Source organism: Ostrea edulis, chromosome 1 (genome assembly GCF_947568905.1).
Source record: "Ostrea edulis chromosome 1, xbOstEdul1.1, whole genome shotgun sequence".
NCBI lineage: Eukaryota > Metazoa > Mollusca > Bivalvia > Ostreida > Ostreidae > Ostrea > Ostrea edulis.
In genome coordinates, this window is record NC_079164.1 from 43,908,079 (window position 1) to 43,925,518 (window position 17,440).

Genomic DNA, 17,440 nt, shown 5'->3' on the forward strand with positions numbered 1-17,440 from the left:
GGACTTATATACAGTCATAAGCAGGTAAAACAACTTCAGTGTTTTATTTCTGGTTTAAGGTGGCCTTTTGCAACAGTTTGCAATTTTTTTTATGCCCATTACGTTACATCTACTATATACTCTATATAATCACGGTGATGTTTATGCTTTTCAAATAAATATACTATCAACATATCGATATCTTTATTAAGTAATTTGGGAAAACACAAGTATAAACTGACATTGTATAGCAGAATATTTGTAAAAAATGATATTCAAGAAAAAGGTATGTATGTAGGCAAAGTTGCATACCAAGTGCGCTATACCTCTTTACCAGAAACCCAAACCCCCTGCCTACTCGGGCGTCCACATCAAAAGTACCCTGGCTACGCCCCTGGAAAGTGATTAGAGGCGTGAGATTCTGTTTCTTTTATGATTGAATTAGTTATTACATGCTGTGCATTTGTGTCCTTTTTCTTGTAGTATTTGTTTAATACATTAAAACCCGCTACTTGGACATGTTGAACTTGACAAACGATACTTGATCGGTCATTTTTAGATTGGGTTTGGTATTACTATAATTCAACAATAGTTACTCCAGTTCGTAATAGAAAGCACCTTTTCTTTACAATAGTCGAAAATAAGTAGAGACGCGAGTTTAAATTGAGTCCCCCCCCCCCCAAAAAAAAACCAACCAATTATTCGTATCAATTTAGAAATCCCCAAATGGCAGAACAAATGTCGTCATTTCAAGGGCACGCAAATATTATATTCTCTTTTTTCTTGGTTGTCTCGTACACGTATCAGCTAATTATAAATCATGGAATTACTAGTATTCGATCATATAATAATGGTGAATACTGGCATGGATGCGCGAGGTCTACATCCTATGTCCCAAGTTGTTGTAGCAAATGGATCGTCTGAAAATGTGAAACGGTAAGAATCGATGAATAAACAAGTAGTTCACAGCCATTGGACTTCGTGTGTAGTGCTGGAAACGATATACCAGCAAGGATAATGTCTACTACAGCGACTTATATCACAAAAGTGAAGATGAATGGCCAACTAATCGTAAAATGAGACTTAAAGCGAGAGGTGTCCGAAATCTAGTAAGGTAGGTAGGTACCTTGTGGTATTAGTAAGGAGGGGGTGACCCATGTATAAAACAAGTGCCTGTGGACGAAAACAGACAAACAAATCAAAACGATACTTTGTCAGCCGTCTTTGTTTATGCATATAGCTAAACAATCGGATCACGCACTCGTCCCTTTCCGTAGAATCGGACGTGGATCGACACAAGTATTGCATCAAATCGATGCATGTCTTCGCCGGAAGCACGCCCATGGATGAGGTTAAGAACCGAATCCCTGTATAATGTGCTATTTAGATTTTCACCACAAATTCAGTTTTGATATCATTAACGTCTTATTCATTATAATACATAAACATGGAAGTGGAAAATACCTTAGATATGTATGATAGCTTACATAATAGATGCATTTGAAAGCTCATATTTCATAGTTACATTTGTGTACACCTAGCAACTGACTCTGATGTCGTCGATCTACATACGAGATTCCTTTGTGGTTACGGAAATAACCGAACAGTTACGAATGGTAGCTAAAGTGCAATGTATTTATTTATTTGATGAAATGTTGGCGTTCAATAATGGTCCAGATATTTACCGCTAAAATTCTCTAGAATTTTATTTCAGTACCAAGAAAATATTTACTATGTAATATGGTGTATTTTTGGATTATTTTGTTTCGAGCAGTGATCAGTATCCACTAACATTCGTGTGTTCCGCTGGGCTTACAAGGCATTCCAGTCAATACTATTCAGTAATGAACGGCTCTTCATTTTGATTTAAAAATGGAGTTTTTAAAACCGATTTACTTCAAAGACAAAGAACTGCAAGGACAAATTACGAGCGATACTAAGCGTATATCTGACTCAAATATGAAAATATACGAAATCCAAACACAGAAAAAAAAAAAAAAAATGACAGGAATTTTAAATGGAAATGTTCGCGCTCTGCCAGATGGTAATTTTTTACCACGTTCATGCAAATGCGCGGGACTACAGTGTACATGTAACATATACCACATAGCCAACCGTCAAACAAACGCACTCCACAATGCACAAATTGCTGGGAGACAATGCATTATAAATGTGCATGTCCGAACCAACCCGGTGCAAGGTCTGCAAAAAAGGACATTACCCAGGAGATAAGGCTTGTGAACAATATACCGAACCAATTTCTAAAGTTAGTCCTTTTGCGGGGGCTTCTGATGTGCTTTCAAATTTCTACCCGTGTGAGATAAAGGCATTCGGAGTGTTTCATACATGTAGATCATCCGAGCATGCCTTTCAATATGTGAAAGCCGTACGGAGCGGAGATATTCCCAGGGCAACCGCTATACAGTCAGCGTCTACTACTCTCGACGCCAAAAAGATCGGCAAGATGACCCCACCTTCAGACAGTTTTGAATTGAATGAGTGTAACCTTATGAAGGAGAGAATAGAGGCTAAGTACGAACAAGTACCTGCATTTCGCGATACACTTCATAAAGCCAAAAAATCAGCATTATTCGTTGATTTCTGGGCTTCTGGGCTTGATATAACTGGTGAAATCCACACTCACCCCTCGGCATGGCCGGGACAAAATAAGCTAGGGGAAGTACTAGCTAACATTGCAGCTTCTCGCTCAACCGATAAGCGCTCACAGCGATCTGTCTCCGCCCCTAGACCGTCAAAAGAAGCAGCTCAACTCAACATCTCGTCCATGCTCAGAGAGTTAAAACACAGCGAAAAAACGACAGCTCCAGTTTTCGAAAGACTTCACCTAAATCGCAAACAAAGTCGCACGTCGATAAAAATGGCTAGAATCGCCTGATTTTAATGGCTGAATTGACTTTCCTTACGACTGCTTCCTCGAATACGGACCTGATAGTGAACAATTCTAGGGTTTGTGTGATAGGTATACCTATTAATTTCTTGCATTACTTTACTTTGAAAAATTGTGATGGCTACGTTAAATCTATTTCAGTTAACACATGAGGTTTTTAAAAATTCTAAAGAAAAGAGATAATTTTATAGTTGGAGTTCAGATATAAAGATTGATGTTATTTTTATACAAGAAACTCATTATGTAGAAAAGAATCTTTTTCAGTACGAATGTTCATGGAAAAGAAAATCTATACATTGTTTTTTCGGACTCTACATTTAGTAGTGGGGTGTATATTCTATTTCGAAAAGAACTGGATATAGATATAATAAGTATAAACAAAACCAATGATGGTCGAAAACGTTTGATCAAATTCAGTATTGGCGATATAGCATATAGTTTATTATAATCATGGCACGAATGCACACCCCCGTAAAGAACGGCCTCACAATTGGTATGAGTGGATTCCTTTTTCGTTAGATAAATTGTCCCGCGGGGATCCGGGTTAGAATAGGTCCTCAGTACCCCTTGCTTGTCGTAAGAGGCGACTAAATGGGGCGGTCCTTCGGATGAGACCGCGATCTCGTGTCACAGCAGGTGTAGCACGATAAAGATCCCTCCCTGCTCAATGGTCATAAGCGTCGAGCATAGGCCTAAATTTTGCAGTCCTTCACCGGCAAGGGTGACGTCTACATATGAGTGAAAAATTCTCGAGAGGGACGTTAAACAATATACAATCAATCAATCGTTGGGGAAATTACACGTTAACCACAAAAATCAAAGAAAAAGAAATACATGATATACCTAATATTACTTTATACAGTTCTTGAAATATTAATCCAAAATTAATATTCATGATAGAAAGATAGACGTGTTGTGTGGTATGTGTGTGTGCTATTTATCTCGCTAAAAGCATATCTTTAGCCTTCATTGTCATGTCTCTTATCCTCGTTTTACAATATACATTGTATGTACCTTGCGAAGTTGTGTATTTTCAAACAGATTTCCTATTATATGTTCTCCCTGCTCAGGATCAGCAGAACGTTTGGAACATTAGTTATTGACACGAGCATATGTCTGCTTGCAAATCTGTTTATCCGAACATCAAAAACATGGGTTCCGAACATACTCTAAAAATAGATTTTTTTGGTCACAATTCTAGCTGTCTATCCGATTTCATGCCCTGCACCGTCACTGTATGACGTCACATGTATTCATTTGTGTCTACAGGCAAAGAAGTTATTTTTAATTACACGTACATCAATCATATCCTTTTAATAACTTTAAACGTCGTACGATGAAAACGACGACTGAAAAGAAATCTGGTATAACAATAAAAGATCCTAGTAAAGCAAAGAACGCAATTCCCACGTATCCTACCGTCCGCGCAGAAGGTCGAGGGTCGTCTGCACTTGTCAATTTCCGCTTGGTGGATGATAATTCATCAACATTAACTTGCAACTCTCTCTTTCTCTGTTCAATAGATTCTTCGAGTGTGGTGTTCACCTCAACACAAACACAAGTGCACTGAACGGAGCTATTCACAACAACCTCTACAGCCGTCGATGACTTTAATGTGTCCGTGCTTGTTGATATTGCATATGTTGTCGTTTCAAAAACTGTTGTAATTTCCGACACTGTAGTTTCCGTCTGCGTTGTGATTGATAAAAGCGATGATTCCGTCTTTTGCGAAGGTTCAGTATTTGTAGATAAAGTCCCCGGGTCTGTTGTTGCAGTTGATGAAGCGACTGGTGAGACTGCGAAATATTGCAAAAATAATTTTTAAAAATATTATTTTTTAAAGTTCTGAAAACCTATCATTTTTTTACCCTTGTGGTTGCATTATTTCTTGAACCAGTTTGTTTCTTATTCGCATGAAAATTAATATAAGTTGAGTTATTAAATTATAATAGTATTGAAAAATATGTTTCCACACACATACAGTATAATCTGTCTAAACCGGCTATGTGTGGTTCCAAAGAAATTGGCCGGTTTGCACAGAGTCCGGAGTGCAGAATGTTGACAAGAATGAGAGTTGCTTCCCTTGTATTCATTATCTATGCATACGTGTGTAATGATTGCTAACGTTGTAATATATCACAAAAGAATTCAAAATATAAATGTCAGTGTTTTATTGTCGTGCTCATTTGAAAAAATTTCAATTTTTATTAAACAGTTCAAAATCTGGGAATTATTCGCGCAATTTTCTGTTGGTAAATTGTCGATTTCGTCTACATCATCACCGTTGTCAAGTGCTACAATATGTACGTTCGTCAAGTTTGTGTTGTGTTCGTTTAAAATTTGTCTTTCCCAGCGTTCATTGTAAATGTATCGCTTTCAACTGTCTCAATTTATGAAACGGAAACTTATGTAATGCCGAGTGATCGACCGGACATGGCGAGTTGTGCTAACTAACTGCATATCATCACTGTCTGACTCGCCGGAGAGCTCCGAGAAGTCCACGAGGGGAAACCCTGCTTTTGGAAAACATAACGGGATTGTTGCCGATTTTGTTGATTAATTGAACTTTATCTTTTAATGTCAGTTCTCGTCTCTGTCGTTAGGGGGAGGGCGCCATTACTTCGTGCGTGGTGCTGTCATAATTGAAAAGTGCACCCCTAAAAATAAGGTTTTATTTAAACTGATCGCGACTCATCGCCAGTTGCAGTCTTTTACTTACCTGTGGCTTCCCTTGAGACACCTTTTGTGTACACCGCGTGTGATCGACCGAATACCGACAGGTTGGTCATCGTGGGGTGGCTGGTTTAAATGCGATAATTAGAGCTAATTACGAGCAGTTGGGACCTTGTGTACACCGAATACGATTGACCGCAACAATTAGGGTGGTGTATCATCGAGGGGCCGGTTTACACAGGATAATTAAAGTTAATTGATAGCAGTTGGGACTGTGTTAGCCGGCCGATATACAGAATACGCAGAATCCGGAGTACAGGGAATTATTAATAAAGGATTTGTTAAAGAAATGTTAGGGACTATATTTTGTGGCCGGAATTGACAGAGCGCCGGAGTACTCAGAGGCCGGTTTGGACAAATTATACTGTATTTTGTTTTGGTAATGAAATGGAAGTAAAGCTTCGATTAATGTTCCAATGGGTAATGTTTATCGTTTAAAAAAGCAAATATTGATACCGGTATTTAGAACAACGTGTACGAGGTAGTTCTTAAAATGCTGTGATTTATAATTAAATCTAGAAGAATGCAGTGTTAGAATAATTGGAGTCTTTGGTTGTTTTATTTAGGATTTTACGCCGAAGCAACGATATTTCGGTTCAATTAAAGTTCAGATAGTGTCTGGTTTCGTAGTATTTCTATAATTTTATCAAGCAATTTTGTCAAGTGCTCAATTGTGTCTCTAGATCTCGAGTGATGAAGAATCTACATTGTACGTGATTAGGTTTGACCCAAATCAGTAATTACGACCTATTGTTTTTATTAGTCCCCTGCCGATGAAGTTGTAGGGGACTTTAGGTTTGCGCTCCGTCCGTCCGTCCGTTCAATTTTCCGCACTTTTCCCCTCTGTTCTTGCAGATATTTATTTGATATTTAGCATGTTGCTTTGTCATAACAAGTTACAGATCAAGTTTGAATTTTGTCCCGTTCCGTTGATTTTTCATTAAGTTATGGCCCTTGGACTTAGAAAAACAGCATGAATTATCAGTTTTTCAGACTTTTTCTTGGCTATGCTTGCAGATATTTATTTGATATTTGATACATTGCTTTGACATAACAAGTTACAGATCAAGTTTGAATTTGGTCCCGGTCTGTTAATATTTCACTTAGTTATGACCCTTGGATTCAGAAAAATAGCATGAATTACATATGAAGCAGAATTTATTCAAAAACTTCTACGTGAGAAGAAAAAATCTCTCGCTGCGGCCTTTAATTTGACATTTAGATATATCGATGACGCTTTGCTTATTAACAATAATAGCTTTCATTCATGCAAGATGAAGATAACGAACAGTGATCAATCTCATAACTCCAATAAGCAATACAAAATAGATAGTTGGGCAAACATGGACATCATATGTCGATTTGATATCCCTGTGAGCTCGAAATAAAGGACACCACAGAGTCGTCCACTTCTGCTTCATACTTAGATATTTTATTGAAAGTAGACATTAACGGCAAACTGACAACTCAACTGTATGACAAACGGGATGATTTCAGCTTCTCCATCGTCAACTTCCCATATATATCTCAACTGATTCGATATGCAAGAGCTTGTTCTGCGTATAGTAAGTTTTTAAATCGAGGTAAGCTACTGACAAACAAGTTGATGGTACAGGGATTTTAACAGTATCGATTGAAGTCAGCACTTCGCAAATTCTATGGTCGTTATAGCGATCTAGTTCGTCAATACAACCTATCATTGGGTCAAATGCTGTCTGATGTGTTTCATACCGATTGTTAAGCCGTTCTTGGCACACTGATTTTGACTGCGGATAACTCCGTTTACCTGATCACGATATAGGGCTCACGGCGGGTGTAACCGGTTAACAGGGGATGCTTACTCCTCCTAGGCACCTGATCCCACCTCTGGTGTGTCCAGAGGTCCGTGTTTGCCCAACTATCTATTTTGTATTGCTTATAGGGGTTATGAGATTGATCACTGTTCGTTATCTTCACCTTGCATGTATCAGTTTTCCAGATTTGTTGTTGTTGTTGATTTTTTTTTATGCTTGCAGATATTCATTTTATATTTGGTGCATTGCTTTGTCATAACAAGTTTAGAGATCAAGTTTGAATTTGGTCGGGGTCCGTTGATTTTTCACTAAGTTATGGCCCTTGGACTTAGAAAAATAGCATGAATTATCAGTTTTCCAGACTTTTTTTGTGTGCTTGCAGATATTCATTTGAAATTTGGTACATTGCTTTGCAATAACAAGTTACAGATCAAGTTCGAATTTCGTTTTGGTCCGTTGATTTTTTATTAAGTTATGGTCCTTGGGCATAATAAAAAATAGCATGAATTGTTAGTTACATCCAAGTTTCTTATTTCTGTAGATAAGAGTACTACACTCATTAAAACTTCTAGCATAGTAATACAACAATGTAGCTAAATTATTCATGATCACCTATATTTCACAGTTTATTGACTTGGTTAAAGACCTAAACCTAATTATAAATTTGTCTTTTTTCCTGGTATAGTCTTTACTTGAATAGTAGTTAATGTCCAACCATTCCTATCCTGGTTCCTCAATTTTCCCTTTTACCATAACCTACATAATGAACTTTGAATATTGTTGTGGTACAGTAATTTTTGCAACCAGTAGGGGACTATGTATTGCCGTGCAATACTCTCAGAAAGCTTGTTATGCCTGAAGTACATTAAAAAAATTAACGTACCTTCTACAGAACATTGTCGTTTATGAAAATAGCAAGAACTGCAAAAAGTAAACTGCTCGTTGTTAGAAGTGGCTAACTGACATAGGGAGTTGTCAGTTCTGTAAGTGAATCCCTCACAAAAACTGTCAGCCTTACAGCTAGCTTCGCAATCTTCTACCGTCAATGTATTCTCCCAATACACCGCACTGCTTTTCCGGTATGGTCCAACAACTGTGTACGCATCAAAACAACCTACAATTAAGTTATCAAGTTATCAATTTGATACAATAAAGTACATGTGAATTGTACCGTTGGTACCAAGCAGATGTTTCCGATTACAACATTCGATCTCGTAACATCTTTTTCCTCGCTGAATATGTAATTAAACGTTTCAATATTGTCTTTATCCTGAAATTAAAATTCAAACTTCCTTCATGATTTACAATACTTGTTTCAAGAAATCCATAAACTGATATAATGCTACTTGCCTTTCGGACAATGCCTCTGGTAAAAGAAACACTCATTGCATGAACTAAATATGGAAGTTGAGGCGCTAATGGCATTATTGGCGACAGTTAACTGACATAGATCATCGTCTGTGTTATGATGAAATCCTTGGCAAATCTCATCTGCATTACAGAGTGCTTCACATTCCACTTTTGTTTTGGGGGTTTCTTCATAGAAAACGCCTACACCCCGTTTGTTTGGTCCATGTGTTGTATATGTGGTGAAACAGCCTGTAATTTACAATGAAATCGTGAAATTTGCTTACATCCGCCAATAATCACGATTCGATTTTCACCATTTTTTTCAATCGACTAAAGATTCCAGTTCTCTCCTCGTCTTCAAAGTTAAGACGTGGAGTAGATGTAATCACATACAATACGCAATTTCCGAGTTGCCCAAAATTTATTATACCCCCGCAAATGAAGTTGGGGGGTATATTGGAATCACCATGTCCGTCTGTCTGTAGACATGCTTTTGTCCGGGCATGTTCTAAGAAACTAGTGCACGGATTTTTCTGCAAATTTGTACACTCATTACTCACCATATGAAGATGTACATCTGGTATTTTCAAATTGATTGGACAATTTATCTTTAAGTTACAGGCTTTTTTCTACTTATGGACTAAGGTTAATTTTTAAACTTAAAAGAGTATATCTTAAAAATTCTTGAAGAGATTTGATTTAAACATTGTAATTACATTGTTCTTAGACTAAATTATGCATATCTTATTTTAAATTAGAATATTTAAGGTATTAAAAAGTTATGCTAATTTCTAATTTGTTTAAGAATATTGTTGTTTGAAAATATTTCAAAAAAATATTGAAAGGTTTGAATCAGACCTACTGTTACAGCGTACGATAACGAACCCTCACAGTTACAGCGTACGATAGAGAACCCTCACTGTTACAGCGTACGATAGAGAACCCTCACTGTTACAACGTACGATAGAGAACCCTCACTGTTACAGCGTACAATAAAGAACCCTCACAGTTACAGCGTACGATAGAGAACCCTCACAGTTACAGCGTACGATAGAGAACCCTCACTGTTACAGAGTACAATAAAGAACCCTCACAGTTACAGCGTACGATAGAGAACCCTCACAGTTACAGCGTAACAGTTACAGCGTACGATAAATAACCCTCGCAGTTACAGCGTACGATAGAGAATCCTCACTGCTACAACGTACAATAAAGAACCCTCACTGTTACAGCGTACGATAACGAACCCTCACAGTTACAGCGTACGATAGAGAACCCCCACAGTTACAGCGTATGATAGAGAACCCTCACAGTTACAGCGTACGATAGAGAACCCTCACAGTTACAGCGTAACAGTTACAGCGTACGATAAATAACCCTCGCAGTTACAGCGTACGATAGAGAACCCTCACTGCTACAACGTACAATAAAGAACCCTCACTGTTACAGCGTACGATAACGAACCCTCACAGTTACAGCGTACGATAGAGAACCCTCACAGTTATAGCGTTAAGCGCCGTGCAGACATTGATAACTTCACTTACAGCTGGTGTAGTTTCAGTAAAAGTCAAATATTTGGGACGTAATACAATATACAAACAAAGACCATGTGACGTAATACAACATACAAACACTCTGTGACGTAATACAACATACAAACACTCTGTGGCGTAATACAACATACATACACTCTGTGGCGTAATACAACATACATACACCCTGTGCCTTAATACAACATACAAACACTCTGTGACGTAATACAACATACAAACACTCTGTGACGTAATACAACATACAAACACCCTGTGCCTTAATACAACATACAAACACTCTGTGACGTAATACAACATACAAACACCCTGTGCCTTAATACAACATACAAACACTCTGTGACGTAATACAACATACATACAAACAGCCTGTGACGTAATACAACATACGTACAAACAACCTGTGACGTAATACAACATACGTACAAACAACCTGTGACGTAATACAACATAAATACAAACACCTTGTGACGTAGTACAACATACTTACAAAATACAACATAAATACAAACACATGGTGACGTAATACAACATAAATACATACAAACACGCTGTGACGTAATACTACATGTGTATATACAAACATTCTGTGACGTAATACAACATACAAACACCCTGTGGCGTAATACAACAACACCATGTTGTATCTCACCGGTCGCGGTAGCTCAGTGGTAGAGTATTCGCTTCGTAACCAGGAGGTTATGAGTTGGAGCCACACCTATGGTGTGTCCAGACCAGGGTCCATGTTTGTCCTGCTTTTAATTTGTGTTTTTGTGGGATTTATGAGATTGATCACTGCTCGTTATCTTCATTATTTATTGTAGAAGAGCGATATCATACCTGGTACCACGGAATGCGTAGAACGTAAAAATCTGCATTTCATGCCAAGATACAAGTAATAATATTGCTGTGCAACACCCTTTAGAAAGTCGTTTCATAAGAATTGAAACTAAATTAAATTGGTTTCAATTTCATACAATTTCTTGATTAAATGTTCAGCTTTTTACTTAGTACTCACCCCCTGGACATTGCTTCACATAATAATGACAGGAGGAACACCAGTAATCGTCGGAATACGAGGAGGATGAGGATAATCCGCATGTACTGTCATCAGTGTTGTAATAAAAGCCCATGCAAGTCGTGTAACTGTTACACTGATTCTCACAATCTGGTCGGCTGAGTGGACTGCTCTCCCACAATGTAGATCCGGACGAAGCTCTTCGTCTATTCCCAATGGATGTGTAGGAATTCAAACAACCTATTATTTGTAGATATAGGACTCTTTGTCATGGTTTGATAAATTAATGCAATTTTTGGTTCTTACTACGAAAATTTAGCTTCTTTAATTACCTACAAGCTGTCAAATTTCGTTAGATTCGTTACATTCATATCACCCACTATTGATATCTGAATACGGTAAATTATTAACAAGAGGCCAACAGGCCTTATCGGTTACCTGGGTATTAGTTAATAGTATCACTAGCCCTAGGGGTTATAAAATGTAGGAAAAAATTCCTGTTCTGCATGTCTAAGCTAAATTCTATTATTCAGCAGAAGTATGAAAGGTGAAGATAACGAACTGTGATCAATTTCATAACTCCTATAAGCAATACAAAATAGAGAGTTGGGCAAACAAGGAGCCCTGGATATACATGTGTACATGTACCAGAGGCGGAATCAGGTGACTAGGAGGAGTAAGCATCCCCTGTCGACCGGTCACATCCGCTGTGAGACCTATATCTTGATCAGGTAAACGGAGTTATCCGTAGTCAAAATCAGTGTGCCAAGAACGGCCTAACGATTGTCATGAAACACATCAGACAGCATTTGACCCAATGATAGGTTGTATTGGCAAACTAGATCGTTATAAGGACCATAGAATTTGCAAACTGCTGATTTTAAACGAGACTGTTGGAACCCCTGCACCATCAACTTGTTTGTCAGTAGCCTGCTTCGATTTAGAAATTTACCATACGCAGAACAAGCCCTTGCGTATCGAATCAGTATAAAACAAGATGTATTCTTTAACATAAATGCCCAGAAAGTGCCCTTGATTAAAGAGTTTGCATAATATAATTATGTTATATTAATTAACACTATATTTTGATTTTGGAGCCCAGGGATTGTGAAATTCACAATTTCATACACCTCTTTCCGCCTTTCCCAAATATGTAAAAAAAAAATAATAATAATAATAATTTTTTTAAAAAATTACAGTATCAGCAGACTTTTTTTTAAAAAGTCTTTCAATTGATAAAGACAATAATTACTTATAATGATAATTATGGCACCACCCTGGAACCAAAACCCCCACTCCTGAGATTTGGAAATTTAAAAGTGTGGTAAAGGGCTACCTGCTCCTTCTAATCTATTAAGTATCAATAACATTGAGGAAGAATGGTGTTTATTTAAATATTTTACACATACACACTATGTACCAAGTTTGGCCCTGCCCTGGAATCAGAAACTCTACTCAAGGGATCATAATATTTACAATTTTGGTAAAGGCCTTGCTACGCTATGTAACTGATAGATGCATTTACGCTTTCCTACAGATGTGCGGTTGTAGAAATTATTTTCGGCACAGGGGGGGGGGGGGGGGGGGCAGTAGTCCTGATATTTACAATTTACCCCCCCCCCCCCCCCTCCTCCCAGAAATGCTTCATACCAAATTTGAAAAGAAATGAATCGGTAGTTAAGAGTTAATTGTTGACGAACGACAGATGCAGACCAATAGCAATAGGTCACCTGAATGATTCAAACGGTGACTTGAAGAGTTGAGATCAAATCAAAATATATACCAATATCAGAGACATATAATATACATCTCTGACAATTTCCAGATGTTAAAGCTGTATGGTCCGAATTACAATATTTTTTTTTCCATCTCGTAAAAACGCTATTAAATCATCGCACGTATGTAGTTATGAGACTGTACGACCTATCATAAATTATTTCACCTGTTTTAACCCAAATAATTTGATTTTAAATCGATGTTTACAAATAACTGCGTCACTCTGCCATTTCAAGCGACAGTCACGTGACCAGTTCAAACTTTCAGATCATCGGTGGTCTTATCTGTGTAAAGCTATGTATTTTGTTATAACAGTACCGTACCATAAGTTTAATAGAAATAAAAATATCAAATACCTCTTAGTAATTCGTTGTTTTACGCTCATTCAGCCTTAAAACTAGACATTTGCGTATGAGTTAATACATCATGTTGGGATTCCCCTGACGCGCGTGGGTCTATTTATAGACGTCTATTATGGGATGATTTAAATATGTAGCCACTATATTTACTTTCTAAATAATATTCGCACTGTTTTCTTTTACATTCAAATGTTTTCAAGCATGTAATTAAGGGAAAGTTAATAACTTTATAAAGTAATTAATCTGCTTTAAAGTAATTGTGTACAAAAATAATACATGAACATCGGGTCATACAGCTTTAATCAGTATGACGAAATGAAAATTAATTAATTCCTACGAGGGCATCTCGCATAATCTTATCAGTCCTATAACTTAGAAACTGTAGTTGTGGTTGATTGCATGGTTGGGTTAACGTCACGCTTGAGAGTTTTTCAGTCATATGGAGACGTCACCATTGCCTGTGAAGGATGCAAAATTTAGGTCTATGCTCGGCGATTACGGCCTTTAAAGACCCATCTCATGACCGTACGGTCAGTGAAAATGTAGACGGAGCCTAATCTAAACAGATTTTATTTACCTGGAGTGGCCAGGGTCTACCAAGGTGTTAATTGCTATATCTCATGGCACTCAAAGAAATACACAGAGACAGTAGAAATCTACCTGTCCATGCTTTTTTATAGTTTTGATATACACAGGACCTGTCTCAGGGACCTCTGCAGAGTTTCTGTGGTCATAGTGTTTGAATAATGGTTGTATTCCTAAGGGTAGCTGACACACATTCTACACCCACCCCTCTTTCTCTCTCTCTGTCATTGACTCAATGAATAATTTCTGTTATAAACATAGAGGTATCATAAATTGATGACATAAATTATTTCAATAGGCTACAAGTTTTAAAACTTATTGTGCAAATTATTGTTTGATTTCTGATTGTGTAATTTATAATACATGTACAGGTATATAGAGGGGGAAAAATTACAATTATATTGAAATTGCATTGTTCAGGGGCCTTTTTAAAAACAATTGAATTACAAGAAAATAGCAGTTGTGGACAGGTCATTGCTATCAAAACTCAGGTATACTGGGCTTCCTCAAGATCTAAAGAATGCCTGTAGATACTGGCTGTTATTGTTATCAAAACACCTCTCTGGGGTAGCCCCAGACCACAGTGTCTGCAGATGTCACTCCACCTGAGATCTATTGTTAAATATTTGATTGGCAGGCAGCTTACAATTTGGGGGTGTCAACTTAAAATTGGGTCTTTAAGCTTGGAGGGATCGCTATCGTGTCATACCTGCTGTGACATGGGTACTCGGTTTTTGCGATGTCATCCAAAGGACCGCCCCATTTAGTCGCGTGGTACGACGAGCAAGGGGTAATGAGGACTGATTCTAATCCAGATCCCCCGGGGACTGTAGTTATGCATTATGAAGTCCCTGTAATAATCACCTTTGCACAAGTGCAAAATGTAATAAAGTACAAATGTAATATAACAAGATAGATTAAGGGTAATTCTATTTGAATGAAGAGAGATGGGGAAGGGCACAAAAATTCATAGCACGGTTAATATTTTGCGGGGGCAATTTTCGCATAAAGTATCAGCACACGACTCGGGACAACGCGAGGCTGTTGGAAACGTGTTGATATTCAGGTCGGGATCGCGGAAACGTGTTGATATTCAGGTCGGGATCGTGAGAGCGGCATGTTCCTTTGGTAAAACAGTCAAATGCGGGTGAGGACATTTCTCCTCAGGTCATATAGGTAGCCATTGATGGCTGCTAAAATTTTGTGGTAAAGGGATCCATGCTCTGATTTATTTATCCTGATTTCTACATGTGCGGGTCAAAACCCTTTAAACCCCAAACTATTTGGAGATTTCTTGAAATTCTATATTTGGAATGGCATTTCAGGAAAGTTCAGAAAAAAGTTCTTTTCACTTTCTAAAAACTGAACGTTCTAGAATTGTTATATAGTATAGATATACTGTAAATTTTGTGGAAACAACAGTCTACAGAATTTCATTGGATATCACACTACTGGAGACATGGCTTAACAGAAATTGATAGTGCTATAGAAATGTTCAGTTACTCAGAAGCGAATTAAGGTCTATCAGAATATACACGTGGTACATGTATATTGATTATATCATCCTCGCATATCATAGTCTGGGTCTACTTTACCCTCTAGATCAGCCCTGTTGATTTCTTGGAGGAATGAGGATAATCATGTAATAGAATTAACCAATCAGCAATCATTGTTGCTTAACCTTGTGACGTAATTAGGGTCCTGCATGAAATGCGGGAAGCCCTATAGTAATCACATCGTCCGTCCGTCTGTCCGTCAACACTTTCTTTGTGACACGATACCTCAAACAGTTTTTATTGTAGTTTTCAAATTTTGTACAGAAATAATTTACAATAAGAGGAAGACGCTTATAGATTTTGGGGTCATTTCACTTTGTCTGTATGTCATCATCTTTGTTATTATGAACACTTTCTTTGTTACACGATAACTCAAACAGTTTTCATTGTACAGTTTTCAAATTTTGGACAAATTATTTGTAATAAGAGGAAGACATCTATAGATTTTGGGATCATGTCACTTTGTCCGTCTGTTTGTATGTCATCATCTTTCTTATTATGACCGTATCTATTTACCAGTCTAAGGGAGATAATTCAATTTGAATTATGATATATTGTATTGATATAGAAAATTTACAAAAAATAACTCTACAACATTGTGTATATTTTGGGGGGTTTGTTAATGTGATATTTAAAAAATGCTTGATGATACATGTATATTGAATTAACACGTCATTCCCAGTCAACAACTCTCGATCGGAATTCGAAATTAAATTTCTGATATCCGGTTGCAAAGTGGAACTGCTTCATTGAATTATGTACTAATTGCATGTGACACCTTAGAGAACTGTTCCTTGTAATAAAGAAAGTCCGAAATATATACAAAATAAATGTACCTTATTCATTACTGTTACCGAACTTTTGTCGGTGAAAATCTCTAAATGGCGTGTTTCACTGCGCTTGTTGACGGAGGTCCACATTTTCTACGTGAGTATTTTGATATTTGCTGATGAATTTTTTAGCGCATACATGGTATGTCTCTGCTAGGAATAATGGAAATTGTCTCACCTATGCATGTAAAGACATATTCTGTAGATTTTTATTTTTAAAAATGTAAAACACTATCAAATGTGTTTGAAATCGCTTAGACCCCCATGTCAGAATTTCCATTTCCTAGACATCAATATGTCAAATTCATAATCTTTTTCGAATAGTGTGTACCACATTTTGTACCAGTTATCCATTTTGAATCCCCTATTACAATGGGATTTAGTTGCACTCTGTTGTGTTCGAGTGCATGAGTGTGTGTCAAACAGAAGTAAGTTACATTTTCATTAGTCTCATAAATATGCTTCATGATTCCTTTTTCACAAATTGGCATTCCAATGTATCTTTGAATATTATTAATTCTAACATATATACTAGCTCCAAACATTGCTATATCAAATACAGATGCCACTTTCCTCTAATAACCCTCAGCGGGGCCCTTGCTGACCGTGTCAGTATTCTAGTTCAAACCGTTGTTCTTACAACAACAATATATTCATGACGTCGTACTGTAGTATGTTACGTAAATATTAGATATACGATAAAAACGATGATACCAAAATATGAGGTTAGCAACAAAGGACAAACTCTTTAAATTTTCTTCACGGACGTTTTCTGTAATGGTGAGATTATTGAGATTTACCAATCGTGCAGTCTTTCCATTAGTTGACGGCTACCAATTTAGACAATATAGTTCTGAATTTAACAGGGAAAGGGATGAGATATCAACTCAGTTGTTAATTGATTTCTATCCAGAGCAAATGTTGATTTTAAATTAGCTGATCCAGAGGTTCTGCGGAGACGCTGAATGGGATTACATCATTTGGTTGTTTACAATTACTACAG

At 37.3% G+C, this 17,440-nt stretch overlaps 1 protein-coding gene across 2 annotated transcripts in view; it reads right to left on the reverse strand.

Annotated features, from left to right (window-relative positions):
* Positions 1 to 3,290: 3,290 nt before the first annotated feature.
* Positions 3,291 to 17,440, reverse strand: part of LOC125653974 (uncharacterized) — a 26,501-nt gene continuing 12,351 nt past the window's right edge. For both annotated transcript variants that reach the window (XM_048883676.2, XM_048883669.2), the window contains 4 exons: positions 11,332 to 11,571; positions 8,764 to 9,012; positions 8,297 to 8,527; positions 3,291 to 4,683 (listed from right to left, as the gene is read on the reverse strand). In XM_048883676.2, the coding sequence (XP_048739633.2) occupies positions 4,187 to 4,683; positions 8,297 to 8,527; positions 8,764 to 9,012; positions 11,332 to 11,571 (1,217 nt within the window). In that variant the 3' untranslated portion in view covers positions 3,291 to 4,186. The remainder of the gene's footprint in view (positions 4,684 to 8,296; positions 8,528 to 8,763; positions 9,013 to 11,331; positions 11,572 to 17,440) is intronic.